This window comes from Oncorhynchus gorbuscha, linkage group LG20 (genome assembly GCF_021184085.1).
Source record: "Oncorhynchus gorbuscha isolate QuinsamMale2020 ecotype Even-year linkage group LG20, OgorEven_v1.0, whole genome shotgun sequence".
NCBI classification, from domain to species: Eukaryota; Metazoa; Chordata; class Actinopteri; order Salmoniformes; family Salmonidae; genus Oncorhynchus; species Oncorhynchus gorbuscha.
In genome coordinates this window covers 23565993-23583107 of record NC_060192.1, presented here as the reverse complement: position 1 = coordinate 23583107, position 17115 = coordinate 23565993, and the positions used below count along the sequence as shown (strand labels likewise).

The 17115-nt window shown below is 43.5% G+C and overlaps 1 protein-coding gene across 1 annotated transcript; it reads left to right on the top strand.

Annotated features, from left to right (window-relative positions):
* The first annotated feature begins 6563 nt into the window (after positions 1-6563).
* LOC124007538 (T-cell leukemia homeobox protein 3-like) lies at positions 6564-17115 on the top strand. The gene is made up of 3 exons (XM_046318182.1): positions 6564-7278; positions 9832-10069; positions 15955-17115. The coding sequence occupies exons 1-3, from the start codon at positions 6837-6839 to the stop codon at positions 16166-16168; spliced, it is 894 nt and encodes a 297-aa protein (XP_046174138.1). The 5' UTR covers positions 6564-6836; the 3' UTR covers positions 16169-17115.

The window sequence follows — 17115 nt, the reverse complement described above, 5'->3', positions numbered from 1 at the left end:
TGTGGCATGCTTTCCCTCGTATATAGAATGTGGCATGCTTTCCCTCGTATACAGAATGTGGCATGCTTTCCTCTCGTATATAGAATGTGGCATGCTTTCCCTCGTATACAGAATGTGGCATGCTTTCCCCTCGTATATAGAATGTGGCAGGCTTTCCCCTCGTATATAGAATGTGGCATGCTTTCCCCTCTTATATAGAATGTGGCATGCTTTCCCCTCGTATATAGAATGTGGCATGCTTTTCCCTAGTATATAGAATGTGGCATGCTTTCCCCTCGTATACAGAATGTGGCATGCTTTCCCCTCGTATACAGAATGTGGCATGCTTTCCCCTCGTATATAGAATGTGGCTGGCTTTCCCTCGTATATAGAATGTGGCAGGCTTTCCCTCGTATATAGAATGTGGCAGGCTTTCCCCTCGTATATAGAATGTGGCATGCTTTCCCCTCGTATATAGAATGTGGCAGGCTTTCCCCTCGTATATAGAATGTGGCATGCTTTCCCTCCTATATAGAATGTGGCATGCTTTCCCCTCCTATATAGAATGTGGCATGCTTTCCCCTCCTATATAGAATGTGGCATGCTTTCCCCTCCTATATAGAATGTGGCATGCTTTCCCCTCCTATATAGAATGTGGCATGCTTTCCCCTCCTATATAGAATGTGGCATGCTTTCCCCTCCTAGATAGAATGTGACATGCTTTTCCCTCGTATATAGAATGTGGCATGCTTTCCCCTCGTACATAGAACATGGCATGCTTTCCCCTCCTATATAGACAGTGGCATGCTTTCCCCTCGTATATAGAATGTGGCATGCTTTCCCCTCGTATACAGAATATGGCATGCTTTCCTCTCGTATATAGAATGTGGCATGCTTTCCCCTCGTATACAGAATGTGGCATGCTTTCCCCTCGTATATAGAATGTGGCAGGCTTTCCCCTCGTATATAGAATGTGGCAGGCTTTCCCCTCGTATATAGAATGTGGCAGGCTTTCCCCTCGTATATAGAATGTGGCATGCTTTCCCCTCGTATATAGAATGTGGCAGGCTTTCCCTCGTATATAGAATGTGGCATGCTTTCCCTCCTATATAGAATGTGGCATGCTTTCCCCTCCTATATAGAATGTGGCATGCTTTCCCCTCCTATATAGAATGTGGCATGCTTTCCCCTCCTATATAGAATGTGGCATGCTTTCCCCTCCTATATAGAATGTGGCATGCTTTCCCCTCCTATATAGAATGTGGCATGCTTTCCCCTCCTATATAGAATGTGGCATGCTTTCCCCTCCTAGATAGAATGTGACATGCTTTTCCCTCATATATAGAATGTGGCATGCTTTCCCCTCGTACATAGAACATGGCATGCTTTCCCCTCCTATATAGACAGTGGCATGCTTTCCCCTCGTATATAGAATGTGGCATGCTTTCCCCTCATATACAGAATATGGCATGCTTTCCTCTCGTATATAGAATGTGGCATGCTTTCCCCTCGTATACAGAATGTGTCATGCTTTCCCCTCGTATATAGAATGTGGCAGGCTTTCCCCTCGTATATAGAATGTGGCAGGCTTTCCCCTCGTATATAGAATGTGGCAGGCTTTCCCCTCGTATATAGAATGTGGCATGCTTTCCCCTCGTATATAGAATGTGGCAGGCTTTCCCCTCGTATATAGAATGTGGCATGCTTTCCCCTCCTATATAGAATGTGGCATGCTTTCCCCTCCTATATAGAATGTGGCATGCTTTCCCCTCCTAGATAGAATGTGACATGCTTTTCCCTCGTATATAGAATGTGGCATGCTTTCCCCTCATACATAGAACATGGCATGCTTTCCCCTCCTATATAGAATGTGGCATGCTTTCCCCTCGTATATAGAATGTGGCATGCTTTCCCCTCGTATACAGAATGTGGCATGCTTTCCTCTCGTATATAGAATGTGGCATGCTTTCCCCTCGTATACAGAATGTGGCATGCTTTCCCCTCGTATATAGAATGTGGCAGGCTTTCCCCTCGTATATAGAATGTGGCATGCTTTCCCCTCTTATATAGAATGTGGCATGCTTTCCCCTCGTATATAGAATGTGGCATGCTTTTCCCTAGTATATAGAATGTGGCATGCTTTCCCCTCGTATACAGAATGTGGCATGCTTTCCCCTCGTATACAGAATGTGGCATGCTTTCCCCTCGTATATAGAATGTGGCTGGCTTTCCCCTCGTATATAGAATGTGGCAGGCTTTCCCCTCGTATATAGAATGTGGCAGGCTTTCCCCTCGTATATAGAATGTGGCATGCTTTCCCCTCGTATATAGAATGTGGCAGGCTTTCCCCTCGTATATAGAATGTGGCATGCTTTCCCCTCCTATATAGAATGTGGCATGCTTTCCCCTCCTATATAGAATGTGGCATGCTTTCCCCTCCTATATAGAATGTGGCATGCTTTCCCCTCCTATATAGAATGTGGCATGCTTTCCCCTCCTATATAGAATGTGGCATGCTTTCCCCTCCTATATAGAATGTGGCATGCTTTCCCCTCCTAGATAGAATGTGACATGCTTTTCCCTCGTATATAGAATGTGGCATGCTTTCCCCTCGTACATAGAACATGGCATGCTTTCCCCTCCTATATAGACAGTGGCATGCTTTCCCCTCGTATATAGAATGTGGCATGCTTTCCCCTCGTATACAGAATATGGCATGCTTTCCTCTCGTATATAGAATGTGGCATGCTTTCCCCTCGTATACAGAATGTGGCATGCTTTCCCCTCGTATATAGAATGTGGCAGGCTTTCCCCTCGTATATAGAATGTGGCAGGCTTTCCCCTCGTATATAGAATGTGGCAGGCTTTCCCCTCGTATATAGAATGTGGCATGCTTCCCCTCGTATATAGAATGTGGCAGGCTTTCCCCTCGTATATAGAATGTGGCATGCTTTCCCCTCCTATATAGAATGTGGCATGCTTTCCCCTCCTATATAGAATGTGGCATGCTTTCCCCTCCTATATAGAATGTGGCATGCTTTCCCCTCCTATATAGAATGTGGCATGCTTTCCCCTCCTATATAGAATGTGGCATGCTTTCCCCTCCTATATAGAATGTGGCATGCTTTCCCCTCCTATATAGAATGTGGCATGCTTTCCCCTCCTAGATAGAATGTGACATGCTTTTCCCTCATATATAGAATGTGGCATGCTTTCCCCTCGTACATAGAACATGGCATGCTTTCCCCTCCTATATAGACAGTGGCATGCTTTCCCCTCGTATATAGAATGTGGCATGCTTTCCCCTCGTATACAGAATATGGCATGCTTTCCTCTCGTATATAGAATGTGGCATGCTTTCCCCTCGTATACAGAATGTGGCATGCTTTCCCCTCGTATATAGAATGTGGCAGGCTTTCCCCTCGTATATAGAATGTGGCAGGCTTTCCCCTCGTATATAGAATGTGGCAGGCTTTCCCCTCGTATATAGAATGTGGCATGCTTTCCCCTCGTATATAGAATGTGGCAGGCTTTCCCCTCGTATATAGAATGTGGCAGGCTTTCCCCTCGTATATAGAATGTGGCATGCTTTCCCCTCGTATATAGAATGTGGCAGGCTTTCCCCTCGTATATAGAATGTGGCATGCTTTCCCCTCCTATATAGAATGTGGCATGCTTTCCCCTCCTATATAGAATGTGGCATGCTTTCCCCTCCTATATAGAATGTGGCATGCTTTCCCCTCCTATATAGAATGTGGCATGCTTTCCCCTCCTATATAGAATGTGGCATGTTTTCCCCTCCTATATAGAATGTGGCATGCTTTCCCCTCATATACAGAATGTGGCATGCTTTCCCCTCGTATATAGAATGTGGCAGGCTTTCCCCTCGTATATAGAACGTGGCATGCTTTCCCCTCATATACAGAACGTGGCATGCTTTCCCCTCGTATATAGAATGTGGCATGCTTTCCCCTCGTATATAGAATGTGGCATGCTTTCCCCTCGTATATAGAATGTGGCATGCTTTCCCTCGTATACAGAATGTGGCATGCTTTCCCCTCATATATAGAATGTGGCATGCTTTCCCCTCGTATATAGAATGTGGCATGCTTTCCCCTCGTATATAGAATGTGACATGCTTTCCCCTCGTATACAGAATGTGGCATGCTTTCCCCTCGTATATAGAATGTGGCATGCTTTCCCCTCGTACATATAATGTGGCATGCTTTCCCCTCGTATATAGAATGTGGCATGTTCTCCCCTCGTACATAGAATGTGGCATGCTTTCCCCTCGTATATAGAATGTGGCATGCTTTCCCCTCGTATATAGAATGTGGCATGCTTTCCCCTCGTATACAGAATGTGGCATGCTTTCCCCTCGTATATAGAATGTGGCATGCTTTCCCCTCATACATAGAATGTGGCATGCTTTCCCCTCATATATAGAATGTGGCATGCTTTCCCCTCGTATATAGAATGTGGCATGCTTTTCCCTCGTATATAGAATGTGGCATGCTTTCCCCTCGTATACAGAATGTGGCATGCTTTCCCCTCGTATATAGGATGTGGCATGCTTTGCCCTCCTATACAGAATGTGGCATGCTTTTCCCTCTTCCTTCAGTTGTTCCCCCTATTTATTCCAAGGCATTTTCAATGCCCTACATAGAAGGAACTGACTAGGTGAAATATCTGTCGATGTGCCCTTGAGCAAGACCCTTAAATCCTAAATGCTCCTGTAAATCGCTATACATAATACATTAAACTAAAATTGGAGGTTTATGCAATATGCATTGGAAACAATAAATGGAAATTCTTAAAATATGCACATAAAGCAAGGGTCAAGGAGGGTTCTGGACTGGCCATGAAGGGTTATCCATGTCAACCACTAAACGCCAGGGGTTGACATCAGCACTTACTAATAATCTTTAAAATATCAACTACTTCAAAGTAAACTGATTTTTCCTCGGCCAGCTCCAATCCCCTGAAGCTAATCAAACCCCACGGAGCATAATCGCCGCGGCCAAGCCCAAGGAGCATAATCGCTTTAACTCGGCAAATTACAAGGAGCCACTTCGAGTTTATGTCAGCAGATCGGGTGTCCTGTGCTCCCCATTCAGTTGGCGCGTGGAGTGGAAATAAAGTGCCTCACTGCCACTCTTGACCAGACGCACAAAGTAAAGCCACGAAATCTTAAAAAACTAAACAAACATGAGCTTCATTTAAAATGAATTCGCATAACGAACGAATCATTAGGATACATTGCAATATTTATCTATGAATCAAATAGACCAAACACCAGGCCTAATTCTAACATATAGCCTAACCTAAAACATTGGCATAATAAACGGTTGCGATGCATGTGATTTTTAATTGTCTAGTTATTTTCAAACTAAAAGAAGCCATGGCTTTTACGCACAAACCCATAGTCTACGTGCCTATCATTTTGTACATATCAGGGTTAATACAAGTTACAGGCTATCATATGCCTTCTTCATGCGTAGCCTAATATTTAGCATTGAAACGACTAGCCGCTTCGTTGGAGTGGAATTGAAACTTCATCAGCAGCCTATCAACGACTGTAACTGATGCGTACATTGCCCAAATTCGATTTGCGAGTTCAAAGCTCAAATTCCCTGTTGATATATGAATCTGATCGAATCCCCGAGCTGACAAGGTAAAAGTATTTCGTTCTGCCCCTGAACAAGACAGTTAACGCACTGTTCCTCGATAGGCCGTCATTGTAAATGATGGTTTGTTCTTAAATTAACGGACTTGCCTAGTTAAATAAATAAACATTAATCAAGATAATCGCTGCCCCAGTGAAAAGCCAACGCGCAAGGTGTGTAAATAAATTAATTTAGCCTATGTTGTGTCCAATCCACAACTAGTGGCGAGTGATAATACATTATGCAGCCCTCAGTTGCCTCTGTATCGATGTTTCTCAATTAAGCATAACCCCGCATTCTTATTTTGCTTGCAGTGACCATTCGGAATTGACCAATCGGAATTGACCAATCGGAATTGACCAATCGGAATTGACCAATCGGAATTGACCATCGTCACCATGCCACCACCAGTGGTGTGTGGGACGATGCCAATATGATGCTTCCTTTATAGGTTTGCTGGCATGAAAGCGTTTTGTTATTGTCATTTTGTGTAGGCTTCCACTTCATTGTAATTAATAGTCCCACATTATTTTCGATCCAAAGCAAATGCATAAAGTTTGTAAAATATAACCTATAAACCTATCAAAACACAAAGTAGGCTATGAACTTTTAAAGTACAAACTCAAATGATACAAATCAGAATTTGGATAAACCACTCATGTAGAACTAGTCTAATTAGGAACGCATGCATAATCATTATGCAGTGTCATTAAATCTCCTTTTATAAACCGTGTTTATGATACACTATAACAACGCATCATTGAGAGTCGACTATACAGACAATAAAGATATTAATGAATCCGCTACAATGTGCCCCTTTTAAGAAAGTATGTGGCGGAAAAGCTCCTCCAACCAATAGGAAGAGGGAAAGAGGAAACATTATTGCGGCGGGGGTGTGGGCAGAGGACAATTGTCCCAAGCAGCGATTGCCCTGCACAGCAAAATCGAATTTAAAACTTAAAACTTCTTCAAATTTCAGATGGACGGATCCTTCAGAGCCGCGAAGGATGGTGGAAAACTCGCTGCCATAGAAGGCCATAGAAAGCATACTCCAAAACGAGCTTTAAAAGGGAAAGAGCTAGATGCTTAACTCGATATAAGCTATTTTTTAATTGTACACGTCGTTCCCTTTGCATCATCGGCTCTGACCGAGGACTGCATAAAGGGGCTGGAAAGGTTCTGGGAACGAGAATGGAACGGGCGCCAAGCACAAGCCCCAGTGGCGTAAATCAGCCCCCACAACCTGCCCAGCATGAACCTATTAGTTTCGGCATTGACCAGATTCTTAGTGGTACCGACCAGGAAGAATCACAGAATACAATCCGGAGTGGTTCGGATACTGGCAACTCCACAAGTGGAGGAGGTTACCACCTCGATAGTCCAACTGGAGCCAGTGCAGCGCCCTTCACTTCGCTTTCCGGTTCTTTTCATGGCCTTGCATCATCATACGAGGAATCAAGTGCATACGGAGTGAACTTGACTTTCAACCCAGGACGGGTGATACGCGTCCCGGCGCACAGGCCGCTGGCCGCCGCAGTGCCTCCTTCTATAGCCAGCACGGTACCAGGGCTAGGGAACATCAGCTTCCCCTGGATGGAGAGCAGCCAAAGATTCGCAAAGGAAAGATTCGCAGGTAAACTATCTCCATTCAAAGTGTATCTTACTCCAGGAGTAGCTAGGCTTAATGTCTGGGAAAACGGCCATAAAAGCACATTGGCTAGTTGGGATATAGGTCAGTAGGTCGGCCTATTGACCAGGATGTGGTCATTTCCATTTTAAATCGGTAAATTCAGGGTTTTCGTATGCTAGCCTATTCTTTTTCAAAGATGAATTTTCATTTCACCCATGGAGTTGAAACGGAATGGAACTGGGCCATAAATAAATTATAATGGGCTCGTCTAAACAGTTCACATTTACATTACATTTAAGTCATTTAGCAGACGCTCTTATCCAGAGCGACTTACACCAGATGAACTTGCATTTTAGTCTAATTCTGAAACCTCTATTTTGAGGGAAAATATGTAGGCCTGGGCTACATGTTCACAGAAATAAAATCAACAATAGCATCATAAAAACAAATATTTGATGAAAAACAGAGAAATAATTAAACATTTAATTATTCATCATATTATGTCATATTTCAAAGTAAGGTTTAACTCAAAGGATAAAGCCTCCACCTACATGTATATATTACCTCAATTACCTCGACTAACCGGCACATTGACTCTGTACCGGTACCCCCTGTATGTAGCCTCACTATTGTTATTTTACTGCTGCTCTGTAAGTATTTGTTACGTTTATTTTTTACTTATCTATTTTTTAATTAACCCTTATTTTTGTTAAAACTGCATTGTTGGTTAAGGGCTTGTAGGTAAGCATTTCACTGCAAGGTCTACTACACCTGTTGTATTCGGCGCATGTGACGAATACAATATGATTTGACATAAAACAATACAAATACTTTTAAATGTGGAGTAGGCCTGTAGAAATACTCGCCGAATTAGGGCTGTTCTCGGTACATTTGGCACAAGTTACAATACTTGCAATTTGCACCATTAAACTATGCTAATTAGACACACCTTTCTTACAGGTTTACCGCAAAATATAACAAGCAAATATCAACTGATCACAAATATCAAATTGCAACCAGTGTAATTCTAAGAAATAAACACACATTGTAGACTCGCATTGAACAATAATTATTTCGCTTCTATTTCGATTGATTAAATCGATAGGAGGGATGCGCTTTTATCGAAATTGCTATGATACATTGCACAAGTGTTTCAGACATCTTTATATTGGCTATTAGCTACACCACTTGTCTCCCACAACTAAACCGAATTACTGAAGGAACAGGTGTGTGTGTGTGTGTGTGTGTGTGTGTGTGTGTGTGTGTGTGTGTGTGTGTGTGTGTGTGTGTGTGTGTGTGTGTGTGTGTGTGTGTGTGTGTGTGTGTGTGTGTGTGTGTGTGTGTGTGTGTGTGTGTGTGTGTGTGTGTGTGTGTGTGTGTGTGTGTGTGTGTGTGTGTGTGTGTGTGTGTGTGTGCATTTGTATTCATTAAGGATCACCATTAGCTCCAGCAGCTACTCTTCCTGAAGTGCAGCAACATTAAGGCAGTTATATACAATTTAAAATATTACATTGTTACATTTCATAACACTTTTCATAACACATTAAGCGTGTTCCCTCAGGCCACTGCTCTACTAATCACATATCTACAATACAAATATGTGTGTAGGTGTGTGTAGAGTGCGTGTGTATGCGACTGTCTGTGCCTGCTGTGTGTGTGTTTCTTCATAGTCCCCGTTATTAGTGTGCGTGTTTTGCTAAATAGGAAATATTACAATTATAAATGTTTTTATTATTATATAATGGGGTATAGACTAACACAATGTGCATTTAGTAATGAATTAATCAATTTGCTTTTTGGATTTCTGTTTATATATTTTTTAACTAAATGTTTACATGGAACATCTAGACTAGAGTAACTGAGAGTAGATGATTCTTAAGTTACAACTACTTATTATTTTCAACAGAAATTAATTCTAAACACATAATTGGCCAATATGGTAGCCTACTGTTTGCCTCATCCGTTATTTTATTGTCAAGTTGTAATAACATAATCGGGACACTCCAAAAAATAAAAAGAGGAGAAACTCTTCATCTGAAACGTAAATGTTTCTCATTCTGTGTTCCAGTGGGTGGCCTGTAATATTTTTCAGCACCTTTGTCGAATTCTGGAGGGGGGGGGGGGAACTATGACGATGTAAAGTGTCATTAATATTGCAGCGGGGTTATATATGATTCTTTGTCCGCATTTTGTGACAAAAGCAAGAAGCTCTCCACACCAGAAATGAATTGTGAAAACATTCACCTCTTTTCATCGACATCCTCAGCATAATTAACTGTCAATGTGTAGGCCTATAAATATTCAGAATATTACGCCACTGCTACAGCAATCTGTCTGCTACTATGAACTACTATAAAAACCCATTGTATAAATGGGTCATAGGTCAAACCAATGAGCTGTGAATTTATTTAGATTTTAGATCACATGTAGATATTGCAATGCGGAATGTAATGTCCTTCAACAAACTGAACACAACACAAGATCCTGTTATCCTGTGCATGACCTGCTCTCTTTGTTTGTCCAATGTCCCTTCCTCACACACCTACACACACATAGCTGCACTGACACCATTCACAGTGGCCCGGCGAATCGGTCACCCCTACCAGAACCGCACCCCTCCGAAGAGGAAGAAGCCGCGGACATCCTTCTCCCGGGTGCAGATCTGTGAGCTGGAGAAACGCTTCCACAGACAGAAGTACCTAGCCAGCGCTGAGCGGGCTGCTCTCGCCAAGACCCTCAAGATGACCGACGCACAGGTCAAGACCTGGTTCCAGAACCGCAGGACCAAGTGGAGGTGAGACACTGAACCGGAGAAGGGAGGAAGAGAGATGAGGATGAGTGGTTTTATGAGTGGTTTCTCTGGAGAAAGAGGACGATCTAGTCTGGGTTTACCCTCTGTCAGTGGCTAACACAACATCAGGTACCACTTTCTAATGTCAGTTTCCAATTTTGAGAATTATTGTTTGAATAAAACTGCAATATCACCAGTAACTTAGATTTCTAATACCCGTTATAGAGGTGTGCTAAGGCCCTAGATAACTGTTTATCAATGCTAATGGTGTAACGGCATTCCTCTTCTGAGGAGGAGAAGCGAGAAGGATCGGAGGACAAATGCGCAGCTTGGTAAGTGTCCATAACGTTTATTTGAAGACAAACTGAAAACTACAAAACAATAAACGTGAAACGAACGAAACCGAAACAGTACCGTGTGGACAAAAAACACACACGGAAAACAAACACCCACGAAACACAGGTGGAAAAAAGGCTACCTAAGTATTTTCTTCTTAACCTTTATTTAGCAAGTCAGTTAAGAACAAATTCAAATTTTCAATGACGGCCTAGGAACAGTGGGTTAACTGCTTGTTCGGGGGCAGAACAACAGATTTGTACCTTGTCAGCTCGGGGATTTGAACTTGCAACCTTTCGGTTACTAGTCCAACACTCTAACCACTAGGCTACCCTGCCGCCCCAATCAGAGACAACTATTGACACCTGCCTCTGATTGAGAACCATACTAGGCCGAACACAGAAACCAAACATAGAAAAACAAACAGACTGCCCATCCCAACTCACGCCCTGACCATATAAACAAAGACAAAACAAAGGAACTAAGGTCAGAACATGACAGTACCCCCCCAAAGGTGTCAACTCCGGTCGCAAAACCTGAACCTACAGGGGAGGGTCTGGGTGGGCGTCTGTCCGCGGTGGCGGCTCTGGCGCGGGACATGGACCCCACTTCACCACAGTTTTTGTCCGTCTCCTCAACCGCCCCCCGTGGCTTCTTACGAGCGGTGACCCTCGGGGACCCTAGCCATGGGTCCCGAATGGACGGGAGACTCCGGCAGCACCGGACAGACGGGAGACTCCGGCAGCACCGGACAGACGGGAGACTCCGGCAGCTCAGGACAGACGGGAGACTCCGGCAGCTCAGGACAGACGGGAGACTCCGGCAGCTCAGGACAGACGGGAGACTCCGGCAGCTCAGGACAGACGGGAGACTCCGGCAGCTCAGGAGAGGAGGAAGGCTCTGACAGCACTGGAGAGGAGGAAGGCTCTGACAGCACTGGACAGGCGGGAGCACCTGTAGGGAGAAGACGGAGAGGCAGGCTGGTGTGGGGGGCTGCCACCGGAGGGCTGGTATGTGGAGGTGGCACCGGACAGACCGGACCGTGAAGGCGCACTGGAGCTCTTGAGCACAGAGCCTGCCCAACCTTACCTGGTTGAATGCTCCCCGTAGCCAGGCCAGTGCGGCGAGGTGGAATAGCCCGCACTGGGCTGTGCTGGCGAACCGGGGACACCATGTGTAAGGCTGGTGCCATGTACACCGGCCCGAGGAGACGCACTGGAGACCAGATGCGTAGAGCCGGCTTCATGGCACCTGGTTCGATGCCCACTCTAGCCCGGCCGATACGTGGAGCTGGAATGTACCGCACCGGGCTATACACACGCACCGGAGACACCGTGCACTCCACCACATAACACTGTGCCTGCCCGGTCCCTCTCTCGCTCTCTGGTAAGCACGGGAAGTTGGTGCAGGTCTCCTACCTGACTTCGCCACACTCCCCGTGTGCCCTCCCCCAATACATTTTTGGGGCTGCCTCTCGGGCTTCCTTCCGCGCAGCCTTGTTGACTCCATTCGCAGGTATCCCTCCTCACACTGCTCCAGAGAATCCCAAGCTGGCTCCGGCACTATCCCTGGGTTGACCAAGTAGTGACATAGTCCAGATCGAGCTCCCATGTCCAGAAGTCCTGCGATCGATGCTGCTGCCCGTTACCATGTTGCTTGGTCCTTTTGTGGTGGGTGTTTCTGTAACGGCATTCCTCCTCCTCTTCTGAGGAGGAGTAGCGAGAAGAATCGGAGGACCGATGCGCAGCATGGTAAGTGTCCATAACGTTTATTTAAAGACATAAACTGAACACTACAAAACAATAAATGTGAAACGAACAAAACCGAAACAGTACCGTGTGGCAACAAACACACACACGGAAAACAAACACCCACGAACCACAGGTGGAAAAAAGGCTACCTAAGTATGATTCTCAATCAGAGACAACTAACGACACCTGCCTCTGATTGAGAACCATACTAGGCCGAACACAGAAACCAAACATAGAAAAACAAACATAGACTGCCCACCCCAACTCACGCCCTGACCATAGAAACAAAGACAAAACAAAGGAACTGAGGTCAGAACGTGTCAAATGGAGACCCAATAATTCATGTGCACTCAACCTAACCGGAATATTCACACCCTTTTTGTCACTTACAGCTCAGCCTCACCAACCCAACCTGTTTTTACCTTCCATAACCGTCTACAGTCAGAACAGAAGGCTGGGGACAGTCCATGGATTGTACTTTTCCAAACACCTTTCATTCAGCTCTATAGAGTGTCATTAATATTGGACTAAGTGTTTGGATCAAAGAGTTTGTGGTATATGGAAAATATCCCTTGACAGTGTTGGCGATAAAACATTCACATTTAATAACTTATCAAATATGAACTGGATCACTTGCACAAACACACTGCAGGGCAGGCTACACAATAACATGTAATGTTATATCGGGGAAAGAACATTTTTGGAACAAATGCAATAAACCAGAATACAATAAACAATGTTAAGAGAGTTAGTTTGATAGGGCTAGGTTTATGAGTTTCGTCAACTATTGTTATGGCTCTAGTTTCATCTGTTTGATTTGTTGAGTAAGTAAGATGTACTGCAGTTGGCCAACCAATTGACTCATGCCAAAACACGTTTTGCCTATAGTCTATCTCATGTTGGGCTAGGACTCCTCTATGTATGTTATGTGGAAAGAAAATTTATGTGAACCCTTTGGAATTGCCTGGATTTCTACATAAATTGGTCATCAAATTTGATCTGATCTTCGTCTAAGTCACAACAATAGACAAACATAGTGTGCTTAAACTAATAACACACACATTATTGTATTTTTTGTCTATATTGAATACATAATTTAAACATTCACAGTGTAGGTTGAAAAGTATGTGAACCCCTAGGCTAATGACTTCTCCAAAAGCTAATTGGAGTCAGGAGTCTGCTAACCAGGAGTTCAATCAATGAGACCAGATTGGAGATGTTGGTTAGAGCTGCCTTGCTCTATAAAAAACACTCACAAAATTTGAGTTTGCTATTCAGAAGAAGTATTGCCTGATGTGAACCATGACTCGAGCAAAAGAGATCTCAGAAGACCTAAGATTAAGAATTGTGGACTTGCATAAAGCTGGAAAGGGTTACAAGAATATCTCTAAAAGCCTTGATGTTCATCAGTGAGACAAATTGTCTATAAATGGAGAAAGTTCAGCACTGTTGCTACTCTCCCTAGAAGTGGCCATTCTGCAAAGATGACTGCAAGAGCACAGCACAGAATGCTCAATGAGGTTCCTCACTAGGGGACGTGGGACGGTAGCGTCCCACCTGGCCAACATCCAGTGAAATTGCAGAGCGCCAAATACAAAAACAGAAATACTCATTATAAAATCCAACCAACCACGGTGTCAGATTTCAAAAAGTCTTTACGGCGAAAGCATACCATGCGATTATCTGAGAACAACGCCCAGCAGACAAATCATTACAAACAGTAACCAGCCAAGTAGAGGAGTAACACAAGTCAGAAATAGTGATAAAATGTATCACTTACCTTTGATGATCTTCATATGGTTGCACTCAGGAGATTCCCATTTACTCAATAAATGTTAGTTTTGTTCAATAAAGTACATGTTTATATCCAAAAACCTCAGTTTTGTTCGCATGTTTTGTTCAGTAATCCACAGGCTCAAACACAGTCACAACAGGCAGACAAAAATCAAAATAGTATCCGTAAAGTTCGTAGAAACATGTCAAATGATGTTTATAATCAATCGGACAATAACGTAGTCAATATAAAAGGTAAACAAGAAAGGCGCGCTCTCGGTCCCGCGCATGAAAAAGCTCTGGGCCACTGCAGTGTCCACTCATTCAGAGTCCTCTTACTCCCTCATTTTTCAGAATACAAGCCTAAAACAATTTCTATAGACTGTTGACATCTAGTGGAAGCTATAGGAAGTGCAATTTGAGTTCTAAGTCAATGGATACTGTAATGGCTTTCAATACAAAAATACAAAAATAAAAATAAATCCCACTTCCTGGATGGACTTTTTTGCCTGACATATCAGTTCTGTTATACTCACAGACATTATTTTAACAGTTTTGGAAACTTTAGAGTGTTTTCTTATCCAAATCTACCAATTAGATGCACATCCTAACTTCTGGGCCTGAGTAGCAGGCAGTTTACTTTGGGCACGCTTTTCATCCGGAAGTGAAAATAGTGCCCCCTACCCTAGTGAAGTTAAGAAGAATCCTAGAGTGTCAGCTAAAGTCTTACAGAAATCACTGGTAACATGCTAACATCTCTGTTGACGAGTCTATGATGCGTAGAACAAGAATGGTGTTCATGGGAGGACATACAAAATACGCCTTCTGGAGTGGCCTAGTCAGAGTCCTGACCTCAACCTGATTGAAATGCTGTGGCATGACCTCAAGAAAGCAGTTCACACCAGACATCCAAATAATATTGCTGAACTGAAACAGTTTTGTAAAGTGGAATGGTCCAAAATTTCTCCTGACCGTTGTGCAGGTCTGATCCGCAACTATATAAAACGTTTGGTTGAGGTTTTTGCTGCCGAAGGAAGGTCAACCAGTTATTCAATTCAAGGGTTCATATACTTTTCCTACCCTGCACTGTGAATGTTTACACTCTGTGTTCAATAAAGACATGAAAATGTATACTTGTTTGTCTGTTATTAGTTTAAACAGACTGTGTTTGTCTATTGTTGTGACCGAGATGAAGATCAGACAAATGTTATGACCAATTTATGCAGAAATCCAGGTATTTCCAAAGGGTTCACATACTTTTTCTTGCCACTGTATCTGCATTATTATTTCTATTCGACAAAGAAAACCATAGGTTATATAGCCAACAAGTGTAACTAGCCTATTTTATGGTAATATCATTATGAAACGTAGTTTAACATATCCTAACCTAGCATTTAAGTTGTAGGCGTATTATGAAACAATTTGCAGCTAGATTTATTGGACTGAAAAACACCAACCATTCTTATATTTTTGGAAACAAGTGATTATTAATGCGATGATTCTGTAGCCTAGTCCAGCTACTTTACTGGCACCAGGTTGCTGTTGGAACGTGTCAAAGGTCAAACAACAAATTATAAATTAGGCCCACCAATTTAATGTTTGCAAATTTACCTAAAAATAAGGATAACACCAATATGTTACATTTTTGATAGTGCTTTCTACAAAGTATAAAATATTCACTGAAAAGTTCTGTTACAAATATTATCTGCAAGATTGTCTGCAAGAGTGGCTCCATCTTGAGTGCAATCATGTGCAATCTGGTTTTGTTTGGCAACATTGGTTAGTGTCCTCTCTGGTTTCTCCCATGTGTCATTATGGCTCATGCCAGTGTGGTGTCTCTCCTGCTGTACTGTACCAACCATGTGATAGCTGCTGACAGGTGGTTGTCATCAGTGTCCCTATTCTGATGTCTCTGGGAGCCTCACATTTTCTCTCTGTATAGCCAAGCCCTCTAACAGTGAATCTTAATAAGTGTCCTGTCTGCGTCTGTCCCTATCCTCTACCTACCCGCCCTGTCTTCGTTGCCAGGCGACAGACGGCTGAGGAGAGGGAAGCGGAGCGTCAGCAGGCCAATCGGCTGATTATCCAGCTGCAGCATGATGCCTTTCAGAAGTCCCTGAGCGACTCAGTTCCATCCGATCCACTCTGCATCCACAACTCCTCCCTGTTCGCACTGCAGAACCTGCAGCCGTGGGCTTCTGATGAAGCAGCAAAGATGGGCTGTGTCACCGCTCTAGTGTGACAGGGACAGGGTGGGGCCCTCTGGACATTACACACTCTGACTTGCCCAAAAGCTTACTGACTGATATCTAAGAAACTGCACCAAGGTGACTGACCTGTGAGCAAAGTGAATTGAGTGATTTATTATTGTCCTTCCAGAACATAGCCAAAGTGAGTCTGAAGATGAAACAAAAACTCTGTAGTTTCCTACCCTGATATGATCTGGCCATACAGAACGTACGCTGCATGGGCCCTTGTGTCCGATAAGTCATGGGTGGTAGCTTATGACCTGTGGCGATGTATGCGACACACATCACTGAGCCAGCCCCACAATTCCAAATGGACATATTGACTGACTGACGCAGCACAGATTGGAACATTTCTTCCTCCCACGTCCCATCTGTTCATTCACCACTAATTACACTACCAACTCTGTGCCCTTGCATCTAAAAGCTGACCAACCTGCTGAGAAAATTGATGGGAAATGGAGAGAGTGAGAATACACTAATATTTTGAGAAGATATAAATATTTGTTGTTGCATGGAATCAATCTAATCATCCTCCTTTTCCATCTTGAAATAAATCTAATTGTGTCCTCTCTGGCCTGCTAGTAAGAAGGATTTTTGTATTGGCGGACATAGGCAACACTGATCCTAGAATGCCACTGAATGTAGGTACAGGCTTCAATTCCAATTTATTATCACTCTAAAACTCAATTAGGGGTCATGCAGTGGTTACATTTAAACAAGAAGGGAAACTATAAAACCAGATATCTACAAGTGAGATTTTGTAGGATCGACTGTTTACTGTTCTATTGTGGTAGTGTTTAGTTTTGTCTGGGTATCCAAAACTAGATAACCCCTACCTTCTTTAAACAGGATAGACCCGGAACACTAGCAATACATATACAGTGGGGAGAACAAGTATTTGATACACTGCTGATTTTGCAGGTTTTCCTATTTACAAAGC